Source organism: Rhinolophus sinicus, chromosome 17 (genome assembly GCF_057876585.1).
Source record: "Rhinolophus sinicus isolate RSI-liver-muscle chromosome 17, RSI-T2T, whole genome shotgun sequence".
Lineage (NCBI taxonomy): Eukaryota > Metazoa > Chordata > Mammalia > Chiroptera > Rhinolophidae > Rhinolophus > Rhinolophus sinicus.
The window spans coordinates 122,594,168-122,614,218 of NC_142517.1; the positions used below are offsets into that span (position 1 = coordinate 122,594,168).

Sequence of the window (20,051 nt, forward strand, 5' to 3'; positions counted from 1 at the left end):
GTTTGATACAGTCCCATTCATTTATTTTAGCTTTTATTTCCCTTGCTTAAGGAGTCAAATTCATAAAATGCTCTTTGAACCCAAGGTCCATAAGTTTAGTACCTATGTTTTCTTCTATGCTGTTTATTGTTTCAGGTCTTATGCTTAAGTCTTTGATCCATTTTGATACATGGTGACAAATAGCAGTCCAGTTTCATTCTTTTGCACGTGGCTTTCCAATTCTCCCAGCACCATTTATTGAAGAGGCTGTCTTTTCTCCATTGTATGTTTTTTGCTTTTTTTTTTTTCTTCAAGTCAAGTTGTTGTCCTTTCAATCTTAGTTGTGGAGGGTTCTGTTCAGCTTCAAGTTGTTGTCCTTTCAGTCTTAGTTGTGGAGGGCGCAGCTCAGCTCCAGGTCCAGTTGCCATTGCTAGTTGCAGGGGGCACAGCCCACCATCCCTTGCGGGAGTGGAAACCGACAACCTGTGGTTGAGAGGACGCGCTCCAACCAACTGAGCCATCCGGAAGGCAGCTCAGCTCAAGGTGCCGTGTTCAATCTTAGTTGTAGGGGGCAGAGCCCACCATCCCTTGCGGGACTCGAGGAATTGAACTGGCAACCTTGTGGTTGAGAGCCCCCTGGCCCATGCGGGAATCGAACCGGCAGACTTCGGAGTTAGGAGCACGGAGCTCTAACCACCTGAGCCACCGGGCCGGCCCTGCTTTTTGCTTCTTTGTCAAAAATTATCTGTCCATATTTGTGTAGTTTTATTTCTGAGTTCTTAATTTTATTGCATTGGTCTATGTGTCTGGTTTTTCTGCCAATACCATGCTGTTTTGATTATTGTTGCCCTGTAGTACAAGCTAAAGACAGGGAGTGTGATACCTTCTGTATTGTTCTTCTTTCTTAAGATTGCTTTGGCTATTCGGGGTCTTTTGTGGTTCCAAACAAATCTGATGATTTTTTGTTCTATTTTTTAAAAAATGCCATTGGGATTTTGATGGGGATTGCATTAAATCTGTATATTGCTTTGGGTAATATGGCCATTTTAACTATGTTGATTCTTCCAATCCATGAGCACGGAATGTCTTTCCATTTCTTTGTGTCTTCTTCAATTTCTTTTAAAAATGTCTTATAGTTTTCAGCATATAGGTCTTTCACATCCTTGGTTAAGTTTATTCCTAGGTGTTTTATTCTTTTTGCTGCAATTGCAAAAGGAATTGTTTTTTGTATTTCTTTTTCTGAGATTTCATTGTTAATATATAGGAATGCAATGGACTTTTGTACATAATTGATTTATCTTCCTAGTAAAAAAAATGATTATACCTGCTGTTTGTAGTAAGATCTTTCAAAAAATGATTCAGACTAACGTTTGAGATCTTTACTGTATCTGCAAACTGACTTTGGACATATGTAGGTACAGAGAGTACCACTAACATGCCTATAGAAGCTATTCAAGTTATTTACATATTATGAGCTGTAGTGGAACTATATTATGTTCATAAGTGCTACTTACGAAGCATTTCTTTAAGCAAGAATATCTGAACTCTTGGTTTACCGGATTACATATGCCCATGATATTGCAGACATGAGATATGCTAGCATTCATTCATTCTGACAGTCAATGTGCATTTGCTGAGCATCTGTGGAACGGGCCCAGTGCACATCACCGGCAGCATGCCAGCAATCTCGTATTTATCACCACTTATGATGTAGAGTGGCCTGAAAGGTCCGTGGCAGGGAGAATATGTCATCTGGTGAGACACATACTGACGGACCTGCTGTGATGTGCGGGGATCAGGTGCTTGGTTAAGGGCTGAGCTGTGGCCCAGCATCCACATCTCAACAAAGCTCTGACATCACCTCTGCTGTAAATATTGGGAAACAACAAAACAAAAAGTTGAGGTTGTTGAAAAACAGTCTCCCTAAGAAATCTGATCGCTAGTGTTGGCAACAAAAATGAAGGGGTCTAATAAAGAGATAAACGAAAGAGTTACATGTGGAATTTGGCTATGCCAGTTCAGGACATGAATAAGTCCATCACACATCAATTCTGAAACAAAAAAAGCAACCTGTGAAACATTCAGAGAACACTGGAGCCAGGAGGATTTTTCTTCCTTCGTGGTGGAATTCATTTGTTATAGGCCTATTTGCAGTCTGGGGAGACATAGCCCTTGAAAACATCTAGAGTGTGCTAAATATGATATTAACTCCAGTTGGGAAACCAAAACATAATAATTTAGAAATGGTATGTGTCTGCATTTGTATGGTGCTTCTCCCATACAATGCTCTTGTGAAGTTAAGAACATGTCTATGGAAGGATATAGAAGTAAAAATCCCACTCACGTGATGTCTGTAAGAAAACTATTTACATATTGTAGCACTTGACATGAGATTGTGAACAGCATTGTACTCAGCCAGTTATCCGACACCAGAAAAATTCACACTGTGTTTTAATTCTATCCAACTCTACCTGTTCATTGCCTGGGTAACTTTATTTCTATTGTGGCTTTCGGTTCCAAAGGTCACAATAATATCCTATAACTGATTTAGGCTGCTTTGAATTTTTAGGAAGAAAATCATGATATGAATATATGATAAATCATAAAGTTAGTTAATTTTTTGATATAAGGTTGTTACTTCACTTTTAATATGCCTGATGATGTTAATAAGCAATGACTGCTACAAACATTTGTGGTGTGTATCTATGTGAGATGGAAAGAGGAAAATCATGGTACTTCTTTACCATTTTCAAAATATTTGTAAGGTTTTATGTTATTTATACTTGTTTTTAACTTTTATAAAAATTAAACGTATTAGAAAAAAACCTTATGTTAACTAGAAAGTTTGGCATATAAAAATATAAGCTCACATTCAAATGGAAATAGAAGTTGAGAAAAAATTTGTTTTGAAGTAAAACTTAATCCCATTTCACATCTTTACTCTGACTTGAACACTGATGGTGCTTTAAACAACGGCCCCCCGTGGCATGTGTCCCTTGCTGCCTTATTTTGAAATCACTTGTTATACCTGATGTATTTCGGCTCCTCTGTTGTGAGTATCTTCAGGGTGTGGAGCATTTCCCATGGGTCTTTGCAATGGACACGGCACAGAGCAGGCTATCGATTAATTATAATGTGATACTGAAACTTTGAAAAGACTTATGTTGTTCTGGCCTTATGATTTAAATTTTTGAGTAAACCATCATACATACATATGGTCAAAAATTCAAACAGCACACCAGTAGTCATCAGTGAAAGAAAGTATGCCCACTCCCAAGCCCCTTTTTCTCAGTCGGCTCTTCTCCTCTTGGCAGAAGCAACTACTGCTACAAGCATTAGAGATATCCTAGGCATTACCATTATATGTTAAAGTGTATTTTAAGTAAGTTTTTGATGGCATTCTGTTACAAGAAAGAAAAACAGAATGGAAAGAAGACCTGGATTTTTTTTTTTTAAGTTTTAAGAATAAACTAAGACATTCCAAAACCGCCATACTTTAAAGCCATGTTAGGGTAGCATGTTCCGGTGAAGACACATTCGTAGGGTTGAGAGTTGAACTGTGAAATCCATAACTGCATTTTTATCTGTGCCGTCCCATACTGACAGGGTGTAAACTTCACAGTCACATTCATCTTCCCATTCGCTGGAATTATTCCTGAGAGGAAAGAAGTAAGAAAATATGATACGGGTGGTCCGGTGGCTCAGGTGTTTGGAGCGCTGTGCTCCTAATGCCAAGTTCGATTCCCACATGGGCCAGCGACCTGCGACCTCTACAGCTAAGATTATGAACAATGGCTTAACCTGGGCTGCCCTGCGTGAGCAGCCAGCAGCCGCTGTGAGCCAGTGGCCGCCTACCTCAGGTGACCGACTACCTCAAACAGGTGGAGTGTAAGGCTCATAATATGAACATGGGCCAGGGAGCTGTGTCCTATACAACTAGACTCAACTAAACTGAGAACAACGGCTTGGATCGGAGTGGGGGTGGGGGAGAGAAAAAGAAAAAAAAAAGAAAGCATGATACTTTCCCTTCTGCAAAGTCCAGTGAAAGAGGCTCTCTCTCTCTTACACGCACACACACACACACACTCTTCCCAAGATAAGCACAAGTATTTCTATTCTCTCTCTCTCTTTTTTTTTTTTTAAATTAAAGTTTATTGGGGTGACAATTGTTAGTAAAGTTACATAGATTTCAGGTGTACAATTCTGTATTACATCATCTATAAATCCCATTGTGTGTTCACCACCCAGAGTCAGTTCTCCTTCCATCACCATATATTTGATCCTCTTTACCCTCATCTATCACCCTCTCCCCCCTTACCCTCTGGTAACCACTAAACCATTGTCTGTGTCTATGAGTTTTTGTTTCTCATTTGTTTGTCTTTTTCTTTTGTTGTTTTTGGTTTATGTACCACACATCAGTGAAATCATATGGTTCTCTGCTTTTTCTGTCTGACTTATTTCGCTTAGCATTATATCAAGATCCATCCATGTTGTCACAAATGGTCCTATTTCATCTTTTCTTACTGCTGAATAGTATTCCATTATGCATATATACCACAACTTCTTTATCCATTCATCTATCGAAGGACATTCTGGTTGCTTCCATGTCTTGGCCACCGTAAACAAAGCTGCAATGAACATTGGAGCACACGTGTCTTTATGGATACATGTTTTCAGATTTTTTGGGTAGATACCCAGCAGAGGGATTGCTGGGTCATATGGTAATTCTATTTGTAATTTTTTTGAGGAACCTCCACCACACTGCCTTCCATAGCAACTGCACCAGTCTGCATTCCCACCAACAGTGTATGAGGGTTCCTTTTTCTCCAAAGCCTCTCCAACACTTGTTACTATTTGTCTTATTGATGATAGCCATTCTGACTGGGGTAAGGTAATAATCTCATTGTGGTTTTTATTTGCATTTCTCTGATGATTAGTGATGTTGAGCATTTTTTCATCTATTTGCTATTTGTATGTCCTCTTTGGAGAAATGTCCCTTCAGGTCCTCTGCCCATTTTTCAATTGAGTTGTTTGTTTTTTTGTTGTTGAGTTGCATGAGTTCCTTGTATATTTTGGATATTAGCCCCTTATTGGAGGCACTGTTTGCAAAAATCTTCTCCCATTCAGTTGGTTGCCTCTTTGTTTTGTCGATGGTTTCTTTTGCTGTGCAGAAGCTTTTAAGTTTGATATAGTCCCATTCATTATTTTAGTTTTTACTTCCCTTGCCTTTGGAGTCAAATTCAAAAAATGCTCTTTGAACCCAAGGTCCATAAGTTTAATACCTATGTTTTCTTCTATGCAGTTTATTGTTTCAGGTCTTATGCTTAAGTCTTTGATCCATTTTGAATTAATTTTGGTACATGGTGACAAATAGCAGTCCAGTTTCATTCTTTTGCACATGGCTTTCCAATTCTCCCAGCATCATTTATTGAAGAGGCTGTCTTTCCTCCATTGTATGTTTTTAGCTTCTTTGTCAAAAATTATCTGTCCATATTTATGTGGTTTTATTTCTGAGTTCTCAATTCTACTCCATTGGTCTATATGTCTGTTTTTCTGCCAATACCATGCTGTTTTTTTTTTTATTATTGTTGCCCTGTAGTACAAGCTAAAGTCAGGGAGTGTGATACCTCCAGCATTGTTCTTCTTTCTTAAGATCGCTTTGGCTATTCGGGGTCTTTTGTGGTTCCAAACAAATCTGATGATTTTTTTGTTCTATTTCTTTAAAAACTGCCATTGGGATTTTGATGGGGATTACATTAAATCTGTATATTGCTTTGGGTAATATGGCCATTTTAACTATGTTGTTTCTTCCAATCCATGAGCACGGAATGTCTTTCCATTTCTTTGTGTCCTTCAATTTCTTTTCATTTCTATTCTCTTTATGCAGTCTTTTCATTAAAAACACATGAATCAACTTCTGCCTGTTTATTTACCATATAACTGATATTTACCAAATAACTGATATTATTTACCAACTACTAAATTGATCCTTATAATAATTATTTATTGTGTCAGTTACATAAGTGTATACACATCAATCAGCTTTAGTGGGTCAGAGATGCATTCCCAGAACTACAATCTTTAAACTAATGACCAGATATCAATGTTAATGCTGTGAGCAACGAGGAAAAGCAAGGAACACACATAAAAGTTTCTGTCTAAATAATTCAGTTCCCTATATTTTTGTGTAACTTGATTTTTTTCTTTCAAATCTTCAGGATGGACTACTGTTCTCTTCAAAGTCAAATATTCCACCATGCCTTATTCCTGCCTTGTATCTCTGGTGCCATTGAGGTTGGAACACAGTAAGTGCTCGATAAATGGGGAAAGAAAAATAAAAGGGAGAAAGGGAGGGGGAGACGACGGGAGGATCAATGTACTAAGTGTGAGAAAGGCTAACGTTCTGACTTCTGAAGGCTCTCTGCTTTGCTTTCTAGATGATTCCTTATGCCCCTGTGCATCTGGTCTTTCCTCTCTCTGCAGAGGCCTTGCACATTCTCCATGCATAGGAACTGAAACTCCTCTAAACTTCTGTCAGCCCTACAGTACTCATCTAGTGTTTGAATTGTTGCCTTTCAAAGTTTGTAAGTTCCGAACTAGATTGCAAGCCCATTAGGCAGACAACAGGCCCTCAAACTCTTTTATCTTCCTGGATCCCTAACACAGTGCTTCAGAAATAGGCATCTGTCCGTTTCCTGAGAGCAGAAGTCAAAAATCTCTAAATAGCACTCCCTAGTGACCTGAGACACCTCCACAGGGAAGAGTGAAGCAGAAGGCCTCCATTCTGTGGGTCAACCTAAGATCAGCTGAATAGAAATGCCTCAATGCCCTGGAGTTCAATACCTGGACCACCCACTTGGTCAGAAAATACACCTATTTAATCTGCAATTCACTGGGACATTCACTAAGAACATTCTATTGCTTCTGCTCCAGCTCATTAACTTAAAAAAATAAGAACAAGCTCTGGAGCAAGGATTAATGTTTGCCTTGACCTGGCTGATTTATTTTTAAGTGCTCCCAGCACAGACCTAATACATAAAGCACACAGGAGCTGTAGCCTAGGCAACTGGAGTACGCTGCTTTTTCCATTAACAGGGATACCAGTTAACACAGCTCTGTTAACGGAACTTGGCCACAGCTGATTGTCAAATGTTAACATCTATAAACGGTGTGCCAAGCAGGCATAGCTTACTGCTTGGAAAAAATTAACGGTGGGAGAAATTAGAGTACGTTTCACGTTTAAAAGTGAGAAGCGCATCCAAAAATTTACTACTGCCTTAAAAACAAAACAAAACAAGAGAAAAAAAGTATGATTTTATGGCTTCAGTTCAATTTCATCTGGGGCCAATTTCAGATTTGGCATAACCAGGGATATGGTTAAGTCACAGGGCAGGGAGGATTCTGAGGCAGAGAAAGAAGAAAGAACAAAACTTAGAAATCAACTAAAGACTAAGAAAACCCCAGTTCATCAATAAAATGAGTATTATAAAGAAAATGTAACAAAACTAAAAAACACATAATTATAAATGAACTCACCAGAAAATACCACTATATCTTTGCCTTGATTACAATTATGTACAATGTGCATAAATATGGGCCATTACTAAAAGGAAATGGAAATATAAAAGTACATTACTGTTTAATGAGTAAGGCCAGGATGGGGAAAATTTTTTTTAATTTCTTTTCTTACAGGTCCATACAGTGTTACTACAATGTGGTTATAATTTTTTAATAGCATTTTCTTTAAAAAGCTCAGAAAGTACAGATGATTTTCCCACATTCTTAAAGTGTAAGTATTGGTCTTTTTAAAAAATAATTTTTTCTTCAGTTACAGTTGACATTCAATATTGTTTTATATTACTTTCATGTGTACAGCATAGTTGTTAGACATCTATGTTCATCAGGGATATCATCCTATAATTTTCTTTTTTGTGTAATGTCTTTGTCTGGTTTTGGAATCAGAGTAATAACGGTGGCCTCATAGAATGAGAGTGGGAGTTTTCCCTCTTGTTGAATTTACTGGACTAGTTTAAAAAAGAAAGGTGTTAATTTTTCTTTGAATGTTTGGTAAAATTCACTGTGAAGACATCTGGTGCAGGACTTTTATTTGTTGGGAGTGTTTTGATTACTGATTCAATTTCATTAGTAGTAATTAGTTGGTTCAGATTTTCTGTTTCTTCTTGATTCAGTCTTGGAAGATTGTATGTTTCTAGGAATTTGCCCATTTCTTCCAGATTATCCAATTTGTTGGTATATAATTGTTCATAAGATTTTGTATTTCTCATAATGCTCTGTATTTCTGTGGTGTCAGTTGTCACTTCTCCTCTTTCATTTCTGATTTTATTTATTTGAGTCCTCTCTCTTTTTTTCTTGATGAATCTGGTTAAAGATTTATCAATTTTGTTTATCTTTTCAAAGACTCAGCTCTTGGTTTCATTGATCTTTTGTATTGTTTTTTTAGATTCTGTTTCATTTATTTCCACTCTGATCTTTATTATTTCCTTCCTTCTACTAACTTTGCACTTTGTTTGATGTTCTTTTTCTAGTTTCTTTAAGTTAAGGTTAGATTGTTTATTTGATATTTTTCTTGTTTCTTGAGATAGGCCTTTGTTGCTATGAATTTCCCTCTTAGGACTGCTTTCACTGTGTCCCATAGATTTGGGGTCGTTGTGTTTTCATTTTCATTTGTCTCAGGTATTTTTTTATTTCTTCCCTGATCTCATTGTTAATCCATTCATTGTTTAGTAACATGTTATTTAGCCTCCATGTGTTTGCGTGTTTATCAGGTTTTTCTTGTAATTGATTTCTTGTTTCATACCAGTGTGGCCAGAGAAGACACTTGATATAGTAGTAAATTTATTGAGAGTTGTGTTGTGACCTAACACATGGTCTATCTTGGAAAATGTTCCATGTGCACTTCAAAAGAATGTATATTCTGTTGCTCTGGGGTAAAATGTTCTAAAAATGTCAATTAAATCCATCTGTTCTAGTGTGTCATGTAAGGCCACTGTTTCCTTGTTGATTTTCTGTCAGGAAAATCTGTCCATTGGTGTCAATGGGGTGTTAAAGTCCCCTACTATGACTGTATTACTGTCACTCTCTCCCCTTATGTCAGTCAATATTTACTTTATATATTTAGGTACTCTTAAGTTGGATGCATAAATGTTTACAGGGGTTTTATTCTCTTGTTAGATTGATCCCTTTATCATTATGTAATGTTCCTCTTGTGTCTTATTATAGCTGTTGTTTTAAAGTCTATTTTATCTGATATAAATATTGCTACTCCAGATTTTTTTCATTTCCATTTTCATGAAATATCTTTTTCCATCCCTTTACTTTCAGTCTGTGTGTATCTTTTGATCTGAAGTGGGTCTCTTGTACACAGTTTATGTATGGGTCTTGTTTTCTTATCCATTCAGCTACCCTATGTCTTTTTTTTTTTTTTTTAAGATTTTATTGGGGAAGAGGAACAGGATTTTATTGGGGAACAGTGTGTACTTCCAGGACTTTTTTCCAAGTCAAGTTGTTGTCCTTTCAATCTTAGTTGTGGAGGGCGCAGCTTAGCTCCAGGTCCAGTTGCCCTTGCTAGTTGCAGGGGGCACAGCCCACCATCCCTTGCGGGAGTCGAACCAGCAACCTTATGGTTGAGAGGACGCACTCCAACCAACTGAGCCATCTGGGAGCTCAGTGGCAGCTCAGCTCAAGGTGCCATGTTCAATCTTAGTTGCAGGGGGCGGAGCCTACCATCCCTTGCGGGACTCGAGGAATTGAACTGGCAACCTTGTGGTTGAGAGCCCACTGGCCCATGTGGGAATAGAACCTGCAGCCTTCGGAGTCAAGAGCATGGAGCTCTAACTGCCTGAGCCACCGGGCCGGCCCCTACCCTATGTCTTTTGATTGGAGCATTTAATCCATTTACATTTAAAGTGATTATTGATAGGTACATAATTATTGCTCTTTTTTTTTCTTCTTTTTTCTTTTTGCTGTTCTGATTGGGTGTTTTCTGCTACTTTGTCTTCCAAATCACTGATTTGATATTTTGCTTCATCTAGTCTGGTGATTCCTTTTAGTGCATTATTCATTTCAGTTATTGTATTCTTCATTTCTGATTGGTTCTTTTTTATGGTTTCTATATCCTTTTTTATGCTTACTGTCCCTTTGTGGAAGTTCTCACTGAGTTCTTCTATTCTTTCTCTAAGCTCCTTGAGCATCCTTATAACCATTGTTTTGAACTCTGTATCTGGTAAGTTGCTTGCCTCATTTCATTTAGTTCTTTTTCCAAAGTCTTCTGTTCTTTCATTTGGGCCATATTTCTTGGTTTCCTCATTTTGGTTGCCTCTCTCTGTTTGTTTCTATGTATTAGGTGGGGCTGCTATGTCTCCCAGTCTTGCTGGGTCTCCTTATGTGGTAGGTTTCCTGTGGGGCCCAGTGGCAGTCTCCCTGGTCACCTGTGCCGGGTGCTCCAGGAGTGTCCCCTGTGTGGGTTGTGTGTGCTCTCCTGTTGTAGTTGAGCCTTGATTGCTACTGGCATATAAGTGGGTGGTATTGACCCTTAGACTGACTAGCTGTGGGGTTTGGCCATATCTGCAGCTTATGGGCTACTGTGTGGGGGACTTGCCCTGCAGAGTGGGCTTTGCTCCAGTGGGCTCCAGTGCCCGCTGAGACTGCCCTTTGGGTATGCCACTTGTGGGGCTAATTGGGTGGTGCTCTGCTGTGGTCTGAAGCCAACTTCCAAGTATGTTGGTTCTGGGGCTTTTGGGGAGGGGCTCTGATGCAGGCCCCGGTCAGCCACTGCCTGTGGTCAGCCAGGAACTACCTGATAGGTAGACAAGCAATACACAGTTGGTTGCTCCCTGTGCTGGACCTGGAGACGCCTGGGGAGAGGCCATGCATTGAACCAAGGATGGCTGCCACTAGTACCAGCTTTGGGGTAGCTCCACAAAAATCAACGCCAACCCACTGGGACAATTGCAGGCCACCACTGCTGCCCAGGGTGTGTGGACAAGGAAAGGTTCCAGAGACCACACAGACCCTGACTCACATCCTTGTCTGGCCTCCCACGGATTCTGTTATTTGGCTTGGTTACTTTACCCGAGGCTCAGTTTTCTCATCTGTAAAATGGGATGAAGAGAAAATAATGTACATGGTTTGGGATAATGCTTGGCACATAGCATGTGTCCTTCCCAACGTTTGTGCCAAATAAAACAAGTTGTAATTTATTGTGTATGAAATTATCATTAGAATGTCAGGGAGAGAAAGTAATTCTTGGAAAAACTTACACTTGACCCATTTGAATTTTTATAAAGGAAGCAGCAATTGCCTCACAATGCCACGCCACTGGGATGTGCTGCCCAAAGCACTACATCTTTCCTTTGGCTCCATAAAAGTGGTAAAGTCAGGCAAATCTATAGGTCAGAAGGCAAGGACTGGGCTGCCTCTGGAAAGGCCTACTTTAAAATTTAGGACAGAAGACTTTCTGTGAAAGGGTGAAAATAGGAGCCCTGAGGTTTTTGGTGACCAGTTCATTTCTGAATTTCCTGGGAAGAACCAACCCTTGCTTAGCGACAGCTGATGAAGACAGACATGGTGCAGATACAGTTAATAGTCCCCAGTCCTTATTTTAATCTTTAATTCCCTTCTCCCTCCAGTAAGCTTTTGTGATTGGAACTAGAAATAAGTAGTAAAATGAAGTCTTTTGGAATTTTTCTTTTCCTCCCTGTCCATCGAATACTCAAAATGCAGACATTAGAGCAGGATGAGAACAGCCTGGGGGCCCTACGTATACCAATGGAAAGTTGAGGAGAAGTAGTCTGAGTAGAAGGATGCTGGGAAAAACTAGGCCAGGTCAGCAGTTCACTGTCAATAACAAGCCCTATAACTTGGTGGCTGGGAGCAAAGACCGTAGCACACATGTATTGCATGCCTACAGTACTGAGTGCTGTGCCCAGCACCACAAACACAGCTCCTCGGAAGGCAGAGTGATCGTACAGGAATGCTCATTGCTGGGCTCAAGGTGCTGCCTGAAGTGTAGCACATAGCGCTTGCAGCCACCCATTGCTCAAACAAAAACCAAGAGCCACCTCCTGATCCCACCAGCCTGGCCAACCCTTCAGCAAGGCCTGTCCACTCCACCATCCACTATCACCATCTGCATGGCCAGCACCCATCCAGGCCAACCTCAGCTTCCTTCCAAATGGGGTTGGTTGTCTGCTTCTCCCTTCTGTTACTCTAATCCACCCTCCCCTCAGGAGCCTAAGAGACCTTTTAAAACATAAATGAGGTCATGTCACTTCCTTGCTTAGAAACCTCCAATGGACTTGCACCTGGCTCAGAGCCAATCCCTGACTCCTACCCTACTCAAGTCCCCATCGGCCTCTCCAACTTGGTCTCACAATCTCCTCCCCTTGTTCACACCCTCCAGAAATGCTGGTTTTCCATATTTCCCTCAAACATGACCATGCCAAGGCTGTTCCAACCTTACAGCCTTTGCACTGATAGCTTCCTCTGCTTGAAATCCTCTTCCCCAGCTCTAACCAGGTCTGGCACCTCTTTATCCATCAGGTCTGACCACTCAGTCTAAAGCCATCATCTGTTCACATCACCATGTTCTGTTTTCCTTCAAAATCGTTTCTACTCTGGGCAATGGCCTTCTTTGTGTGCTTGTCTCTCTCCCCCAACTAGAATGTCAGCCCCATCAGAATGGGGGGTGTATCTGTCTTGTTCCCTGTGGCACCTCAGTACCTATCACAGTTCCTGATGTACAGCAGGTGCCAAGTATTTAGTTCTACAATGAATGCATAGATAAATAATATGGGACCCCAGGAGAAGATGCAAACCTTGCAGAAATGAACCCAGCAGTAATTCTGGTGAAAGATGATGAAATAAAGCTTTTTAACTTGACTAGCTTCCAAAAAACAAGAAAATAAAACACATATCAAATGAAAGAAAGGAAAACTCTCCTATTGAACAAGAGAAATGACTATAACCACAAAGCACAGATAAGCAGCATGCCTACCAAATACTATAAACTGAGGCATGGAGCATGCTGAGAGCCAGGAGCATAATAGATTTCCCCTAAAGTAAGAGTCACAGACGTGAAAAACATATCCAACTACTCTGATTAAAGTGACAAAATGTGGGAGTGTGGCTGGGCCCTGGAGAAGTGGAGATCATGACAGAAGGGACCCAACCTCAACATCATAGAATAGCAGGGAGGGGAGCTGATGAAGCAACTATGGTGCCATGCCATTTCTCTTATCTTAGACCCAGGGCCTACTTCAGAAGGTGACTAGAGTTGACATGGTGAGATAGAAGGGAGCCAGTGACCCCAGAATGGTAGCACACAGAACAGATGACGAAGTGACTCTCCTATGACTCACCCAGCCCTCGTGAGCACAGGACTGTCATGGGAGATATTCCCCCAGCATGCTTGAGCTCACAGAGTGTGATGCCAGTTTTGCTGAGTTCCAATCCCAGCTCTGCCCTTGGGCAACTAACCTAAACACTCCATGCCTCAGATTCCTCATCTGTAAAGTGGACACACTAATAGGATCTACTCATAAGAGTTGTTGGGAGTATTAAATGAATTATACATTCAGAGTGGTGTGTGGCACATAATAAGCACCATGTAAACATTGGTTATTATTATTCTTATCATTATCATCAGCCCTTCTCCTACATTATTCTTCTGCTGGTAGTAGGCCCTATTCAAAGTTGAGTAAAATACTGAGTAAAACCAAGACAGGTACTATGCATGAAAACTGCAAATTTAAAAATTAATGCATTTTGAAGGAGGAAAGGAGTATAAACAAAATCAGGTGCAGAACACACATCATAGGAGGGTGCCCTCAGAACACTGTGAGTCACCACAGTCTTAAACAAATTACAAACATCATGACCTTGTCACAGGAAGTATTGCCAGATTTCAAGGAAGCAATATTAGAACACACTAGAAGGAGACGAAGAGAGAGTTGGTGGAGCTCAGGAAACAAATGAAAAAAAAAAAAAAAAAAAAAAAAGGAACGGTCACTGAGCTAGAAACTGCATCAGAAGGAACACCACCATCACCACCACCACCACCACACACACACTCACACACACACACTGAAAACACAGAAACATGACAGATAGAAAGGAGGAATCCATGCACCATGAAATTATTTTAAAGAAGATAACAGATACTGAGGAAAAAAGATAACCAACATACACACATAGTTAATACTCCTGAGGAAGAGAACACAGCAAATAGAAGATTAAAATATTCAGTTTCAATAGTTGAAAAATTTTCTAAAATAATGAAAGTCATTTTTCTCCAGATTGAAAGGACATGCCATGTTCCAGGTGAAAAAATAATACAGAACACCACCAATATATGTCCTAATAAATTACTTAACCTCAAGACTGGAAAAAAAAAAAAAAAAGAATTCTAAGGTCATCCAGAATTCACTTAAATGGGGAAAGATTCAGACCACCCTCAGAATTCCTAGCAAATTCAAAAAGGACAATCAAGCAATTTCTACAAAATTCTGAGGTGAACAAAGTTGTGAACCAAGACTTTTATACCTAGTCAAATTGTCCTTCAAGACTACAGGCAGCAGAGAGACATTCTCAAATACACAAGCACTCTAGGTATGCAGTTCCCAGGAACCTATGGTTAACAAGCCACTAGATGACACAATTTAGACACCAGAAAAAGAACTGAAATTAAAAAATGGAGCAAACAATGGAGGTGAAACACTAGTTCCATTTAAATAGAAACTAACTGGCATTTATGGTCACAAGAGCGAATGTAAATGCTATTCAAGAGAGCTTCAAATAGAATAGTGCCTAGTACATAATTGTCACTAAGTGCCAGTATTATAATTCTACCAAAAGGCCTATTATGAGAATATCAACTATACTTAGGAGAAGAAATATTATCTTGTTTAGTATAATTTTGGTAACTTACTTTCTCTTCCTTTTAAAGCCTAAAAACAATAAAGTTCTTCTCTCTGGAAATAGAATCAAGTCCTGATTTTTGCAATATAAATAGTAACCACAGTATATTTCAAAAATCTTAGAATGGCCCCTGATTCTCTACATTTCATAATTTAGAAGTAATTCAAAGTTTCTGCTTTGAACCCTCATTTGTTGGACAAAATACACACTTTCAATGATTAAACATGAGGAAACAAATGGATAACTACCCAGATATCTAAAAACATAATTTTAGTGTTCACAGCAGACCACTGTAGACAGATATTTAAATCCCAAACCTAAACATCAAAGGACAGAAACTGGGGAGCAGAAATTACTTCAAATGGAGATTTCACTTTCAAAAGTCCTGAGGCTATGGAACTATTTCTTTTGGGGCATGCAAAGACAGACTGTCTATACCATACATGAGATAATTCATTAGACACTTCAGCTAAGGTTCTGAAAGCATGGGAAGAAATAATATTCACATTTTATTTGAAATTGAATTAAAAGGTTTATACAAAACCAAGAAGGTACCAAGAGCCAAAATTAGAATTAGAATGGATTAACTTATTTCAACTTTTGACATTAGCAGAAACTTACCTGGACACTATAATAAAAATCTACACAACACAAATGACCCTAAGTGTCCTTATCCACAAGTGTGCAATTCCAATTTAGATTATGTCAGATATGTAAAATCTATTACTGTTACATATTTGAAAATAACATATTCAAATGTGATTTATTCTCTTTTGTAACTTGAGAACTAGTCTCCAAATCCTCTTTGATCTAAGACCTCTAAGGAAATTGGAAACTTGAAATCTTTATTCTCTTTACCTGATGTTGGCTCAATAGCAAAGGCTTGATGAGACTGAATCAAAGTAATATGAAATTCAAAGTCTACAGGGCAGCTGCACTGCAAAGGAATAACATATTTTTTGCTGCAAAAGAAAAAGAAAAATGGAAAATATCATTTTTCTCTCTAAGTAGCTCTTTTGGTATCAAAGAACAGAAACTCAAGTTATGTAATAAACAACCACAACAATGACAGTCAACACCAATACGATAATTCCTGGGTGCCAACTCTTCTACACATTTCCCAGGTAGTAACTATTCTAATCCTATGAGGTGATACTATGATCTTCCCACTTACAGAAGAGGAAACTGAGGCACAAGAGAGAATACGTGTCCTGCCCAAGGTCACATGGTTAGTTAGTGGCAGGACCAGGATTTAACAGTGGTTGACTATCCCGAGTATCCACACCCCAGACACTTCTGTCCTGCTGCCTCTGAAGTACTGCAGGTTTATCCTATTGGGTACTCACAGTCACAGGGGAAAGGCATCTCTGTCACATACGAGGCCCTAGGGAACCTGAGGACCGCTGAATAAGCAGGTCTTACAGAAACCGGGAAGCCCTAGCCTTTACAGAGCTTAGAACTAGGCCATGTTGAAGAAACCACATTTTGGGTTGTGTTTGATTGAAACATGCTAGATACTCTATTTATTAGAAGTTAACAGCCAGTAGGGCACCCCCGAAGTGTTTGTGTATTCAGAAATGCTCTCCTACCCAAGATAAGGTCAACTTCTGGGTAAGCCTGTTGCTTACAGCACTACAGGAGTTGCCGCATTTCTCAGAGAGCCCTGAACGTCTCCTCATGTCTTCTCCTTCAATCAGGCCATTCCCAGGTAAGCAAAAGTTTGTAGGATGAGTGAGACCTGGAGCAGCAGAGCTTTCCAGCTGTCACTGGCATCCTACGCAGAGCTGGAGCAGGTTATTTGGGTGCCTTTCGCAGCATCGCTTGAGCTTCTTCTTCAAGTGACTCAGCCACGCCCTCCGTGCCTGTCTTTGCGTCTCCACCTCATAACTCCTGTGCCCTCAGGCCCATCACGTCTTCCTGCCCAGTAGCTGGTCCTTTCCTCTTCGCCTTTCAGATGAGGACCTCCCAGCCACCTGCTCTCCCCCCTCACATTTCCCAGTTCACACTCCGGGGAGAATGTGATTGTGATCAGTTGGAGCAGAGCTGCCAGGCCGGCTCCTACCCTGCCTCCTGAGTGGTGCCCACCCAGACCTAGGCTGACTGGGGACTTTACCCATCATGCCCTGCTTCCTCACCTGCCCAGTGCCAGTCTACCTGAGAGACTCTAAGTCCTATGAAGGCAGAGCTGAGTCTGCTTGCTTCTCCAGAGTAACCTCAGCAAGATCCCAGAGTCCCGCACAGACTAAACATTCAACAAATATTTGCAAAGTGAAATCACTCTTTTTCAGTAGCAATTTGGGAGATACTGTATAGCTCAAATATGGTTTTTAAAATTATGCCAAGAGCACTTTTATTTGGCTTTAAATTCATTACCTTTTAAAAATTTCTGAAATTTTCCAAATATAAACAAAAATATACAGAAGTAAAATAAAGATCCCTTTATCCACTACTAAGCTTTATCAAATATTTTACTTTGGGTAAATCAATGTTTTAGTTTTAAAGAAACTTTGCAGAACAGTTGACACTCCCTGTACACCCCTCCCCTCTCCTCTACTCCGTCCTTCCTCCCTAGGTGACCCCCACCTTGTATCCACTACCATTCCCATGCATTTTTATAATATCACGCCATATCTATGTACCCACAAAATGTATAATATTGTATTATTTGTTTTCAACAATATTGTTCTAAAACTTGCTAATTTTGCTGAACACTATATTTAACCATGATGATTCATGAAGTTCTTAGTCATTCATTTTAACTAGTGATGAGGATTCCTGCCTCACACTTTATCTACTCCCATACTGTAGGGCATTTAGGTTGTTTTTTTACACTTTTTCACTATTGCAATGTGGCAATGACAACTTTGTGTGACTCCTTATGTGTTTGTATCAGGGCTACTCTAGGTATAACTGAGAAATGGAATTTCTGGTTAGTAGTAAAGTAAAAATACCAACTCTACTAGATATGGTCTAAATGCTCTCCAAAGCCCTTTTACCAATTTATGCTTCACTAGCACATATGAGACTTCCCGTTGTTCACAACACAGGATTTTCAAACATTTTAACTTCTTCCAGCCTGGGGGGATGAAATGGTATCTCATTTTATTTTCATTTTCATTTCTTTCCGGTTGAGCTTCTCTATTCATATGTATCAATTTGTGTTTCCCCTTTTATAAACTGCCTGTGCATATCCTTTGCCCATTTTTGTAATGGGTTATGCTGTTATCTTATTAATTTGTAAATTCTAGATATTAATTTTGTCAATTAGGTCCATTGATATAAGTTCTAGATAAGGGTCATCAGATGAAGTAGCCTCTTCAGCCAACAGTGAGATGAACACTCCATAGGTTTTATGCCAAACTCATAAATCCTGTCCTAACTCAGGCTCTACTAGAAGCAACGGTCTATCTTAACTCTCTGAGATGCTTCCTAATTCTGAAACACAGGGTACATAAAGGTCATTACATTTTCAAGGCAATTCAACCTGACAGATACTTGGGTCCCACTGAGCATCAATTACTCTACAGCACTGGGTCGCTAAACGAACATTACCAGTTCCATGTACCATTCAAGATGTAAGCAGCCTTGGGAAACAGTCAATATGAAGTGTTAAACTGACCAGATGTGGTCTCTAAAGTTGAGACCAGTGACTCACACAGCCACATGAGCTGGGTGGCTCTCCGGTCAGTAACCGCAGGGGTCTTCTCAGAGCCGCCCCAGCTAGGTAAAGTCTGCTGCTCGGGCATCTTCCGCTAAAAGCTGCATGTCTGCATTTTCCAGAAGTAAAACAAAAAAGCCCCCAAAAAACTGGGAGGAGGGGGCTTTTCATATATGCCCATATTTTAACCAATTTCAGAGCTCTAATAATACCCATAGAAAAAGTGTCAGGGTATTTGTTTAATGATAATTCCACGAAGTCAAGTCAAGTTCTTGACTTATTAACCAGTCTGGAAAAGCAAACAATTCCTAAGAGCACAAATTCCAAGTACCGTCACTCAGCAGGAGACACAGCAGAGCGAGTAATACAAATTTCAGTGGAATCCCTGAATTTGCTTTCATTGCTGCTGTTCAATATTACAGGTGCCAAATTAGTGTGAGTTGGTACCATAATCATAAATCAAGGATAGTCTAGATGAATTTGGGTCAAAAGGAATTTTGGCAAATACAAAGTTTAGTTTCCTTAGATGTTTTTCATTCCTGAAGAAACAGAATACCATTAGATTCTGGAGAGAATTAAAAATTCTAGTCTAAATCCCATTGGTAAATAACATGAAGACTGATCTACAATGAAGAAATATGAATATCTATATGTTATGTCTGTTACTCCTCAGAAGCAAATAGGAGCCTGAATTAGAGTTCTTCTATAACTTATGGGAAGCACCAATTAAAATCCTAAAGCAGATAGAAGTTAGTACTTTGGGAGGTATCCACAATTTTTATCCCTGTTGCTTTATTGATTAAACATTTCATCAATTATACGAAGGCTATGTCTAAAAATATATCAAGTACTTTAAAAGAATTATTGCCTATTTTGAATAAACCCAACCCAAATCTTTAAAATACTAGACTTATATTATGATCATGTACAAATTGTGTACCTGTAAGAAAGTATAAATTTGCCTTACAGTAAGCATTACAAAATAATTTAATATAAATTCAAATTTTTTTCTTGTCCCTTCTCTGAATAAATACTAATAGGAGACTAGACATCACATTAGTTCCCGGTTAACTTTATAACATTTGTTTTTACCTTACGCTGATGTTATTTTCTCACTTACCCTAAAATTTAACATTGTGTTTGTCAAAGGAGTAATCAAGGGTTTTTGAGAGAATGCATGATCTTGTGAACTTACTGTGGACAAGAAAAATCAAATCTCTTCCCTAATTCAAAAATACCATTGTTTAGAGAGCGAAATATGCACGACGTCTTATTGTAAATTGGATTTGACTCCTATTTGGAGAATGAAGGTTAGCTGACAGTGAGCTTTACAAATGCTACCTTTTTATAAAATGCTGGACTCAGCACAATAAATTAATCATTAGCTATTATGGTTCTGTAAAATTTGAGAGAAACACCAACAAAGTAAAGGGAAGCCTCCCCACTGAGATGTGTGGAGAATTTAAACTATCACATA

At 39.3% G+C, this 20,051-nt stretch overlaps 1 protein-coding gene across 2 annotated transcripts in view; it reads right to left on the minus strand.

The window, feature by feature from the left end:
- CFAP221 (cilia and flagella associated protein 221) overlaps positions 1-20,051 on the minus strand; it is a 104,693-nt gene that overhangs the window by 58,456 nt on the left and 26,186 nt on the right. For both annotated transcript variants that reach the window (XM_074335277.2, XM_074335274.2), the window contains exons 7-8: positions 15,775-15,878; positions 3,475-3,634 (exon numbers count right to left, since the gene is read on the minus strand). In XM_074335277.2, coding sequence (XP_074191378.2) covers positions 3,475-3,634; positions 15,775-15,878 — 264 coding nt within the window. The remainder of the gene's footprint in view (positions 1-3,474; positions 3,635-15,774; positions 15,879-20,051) is intronic.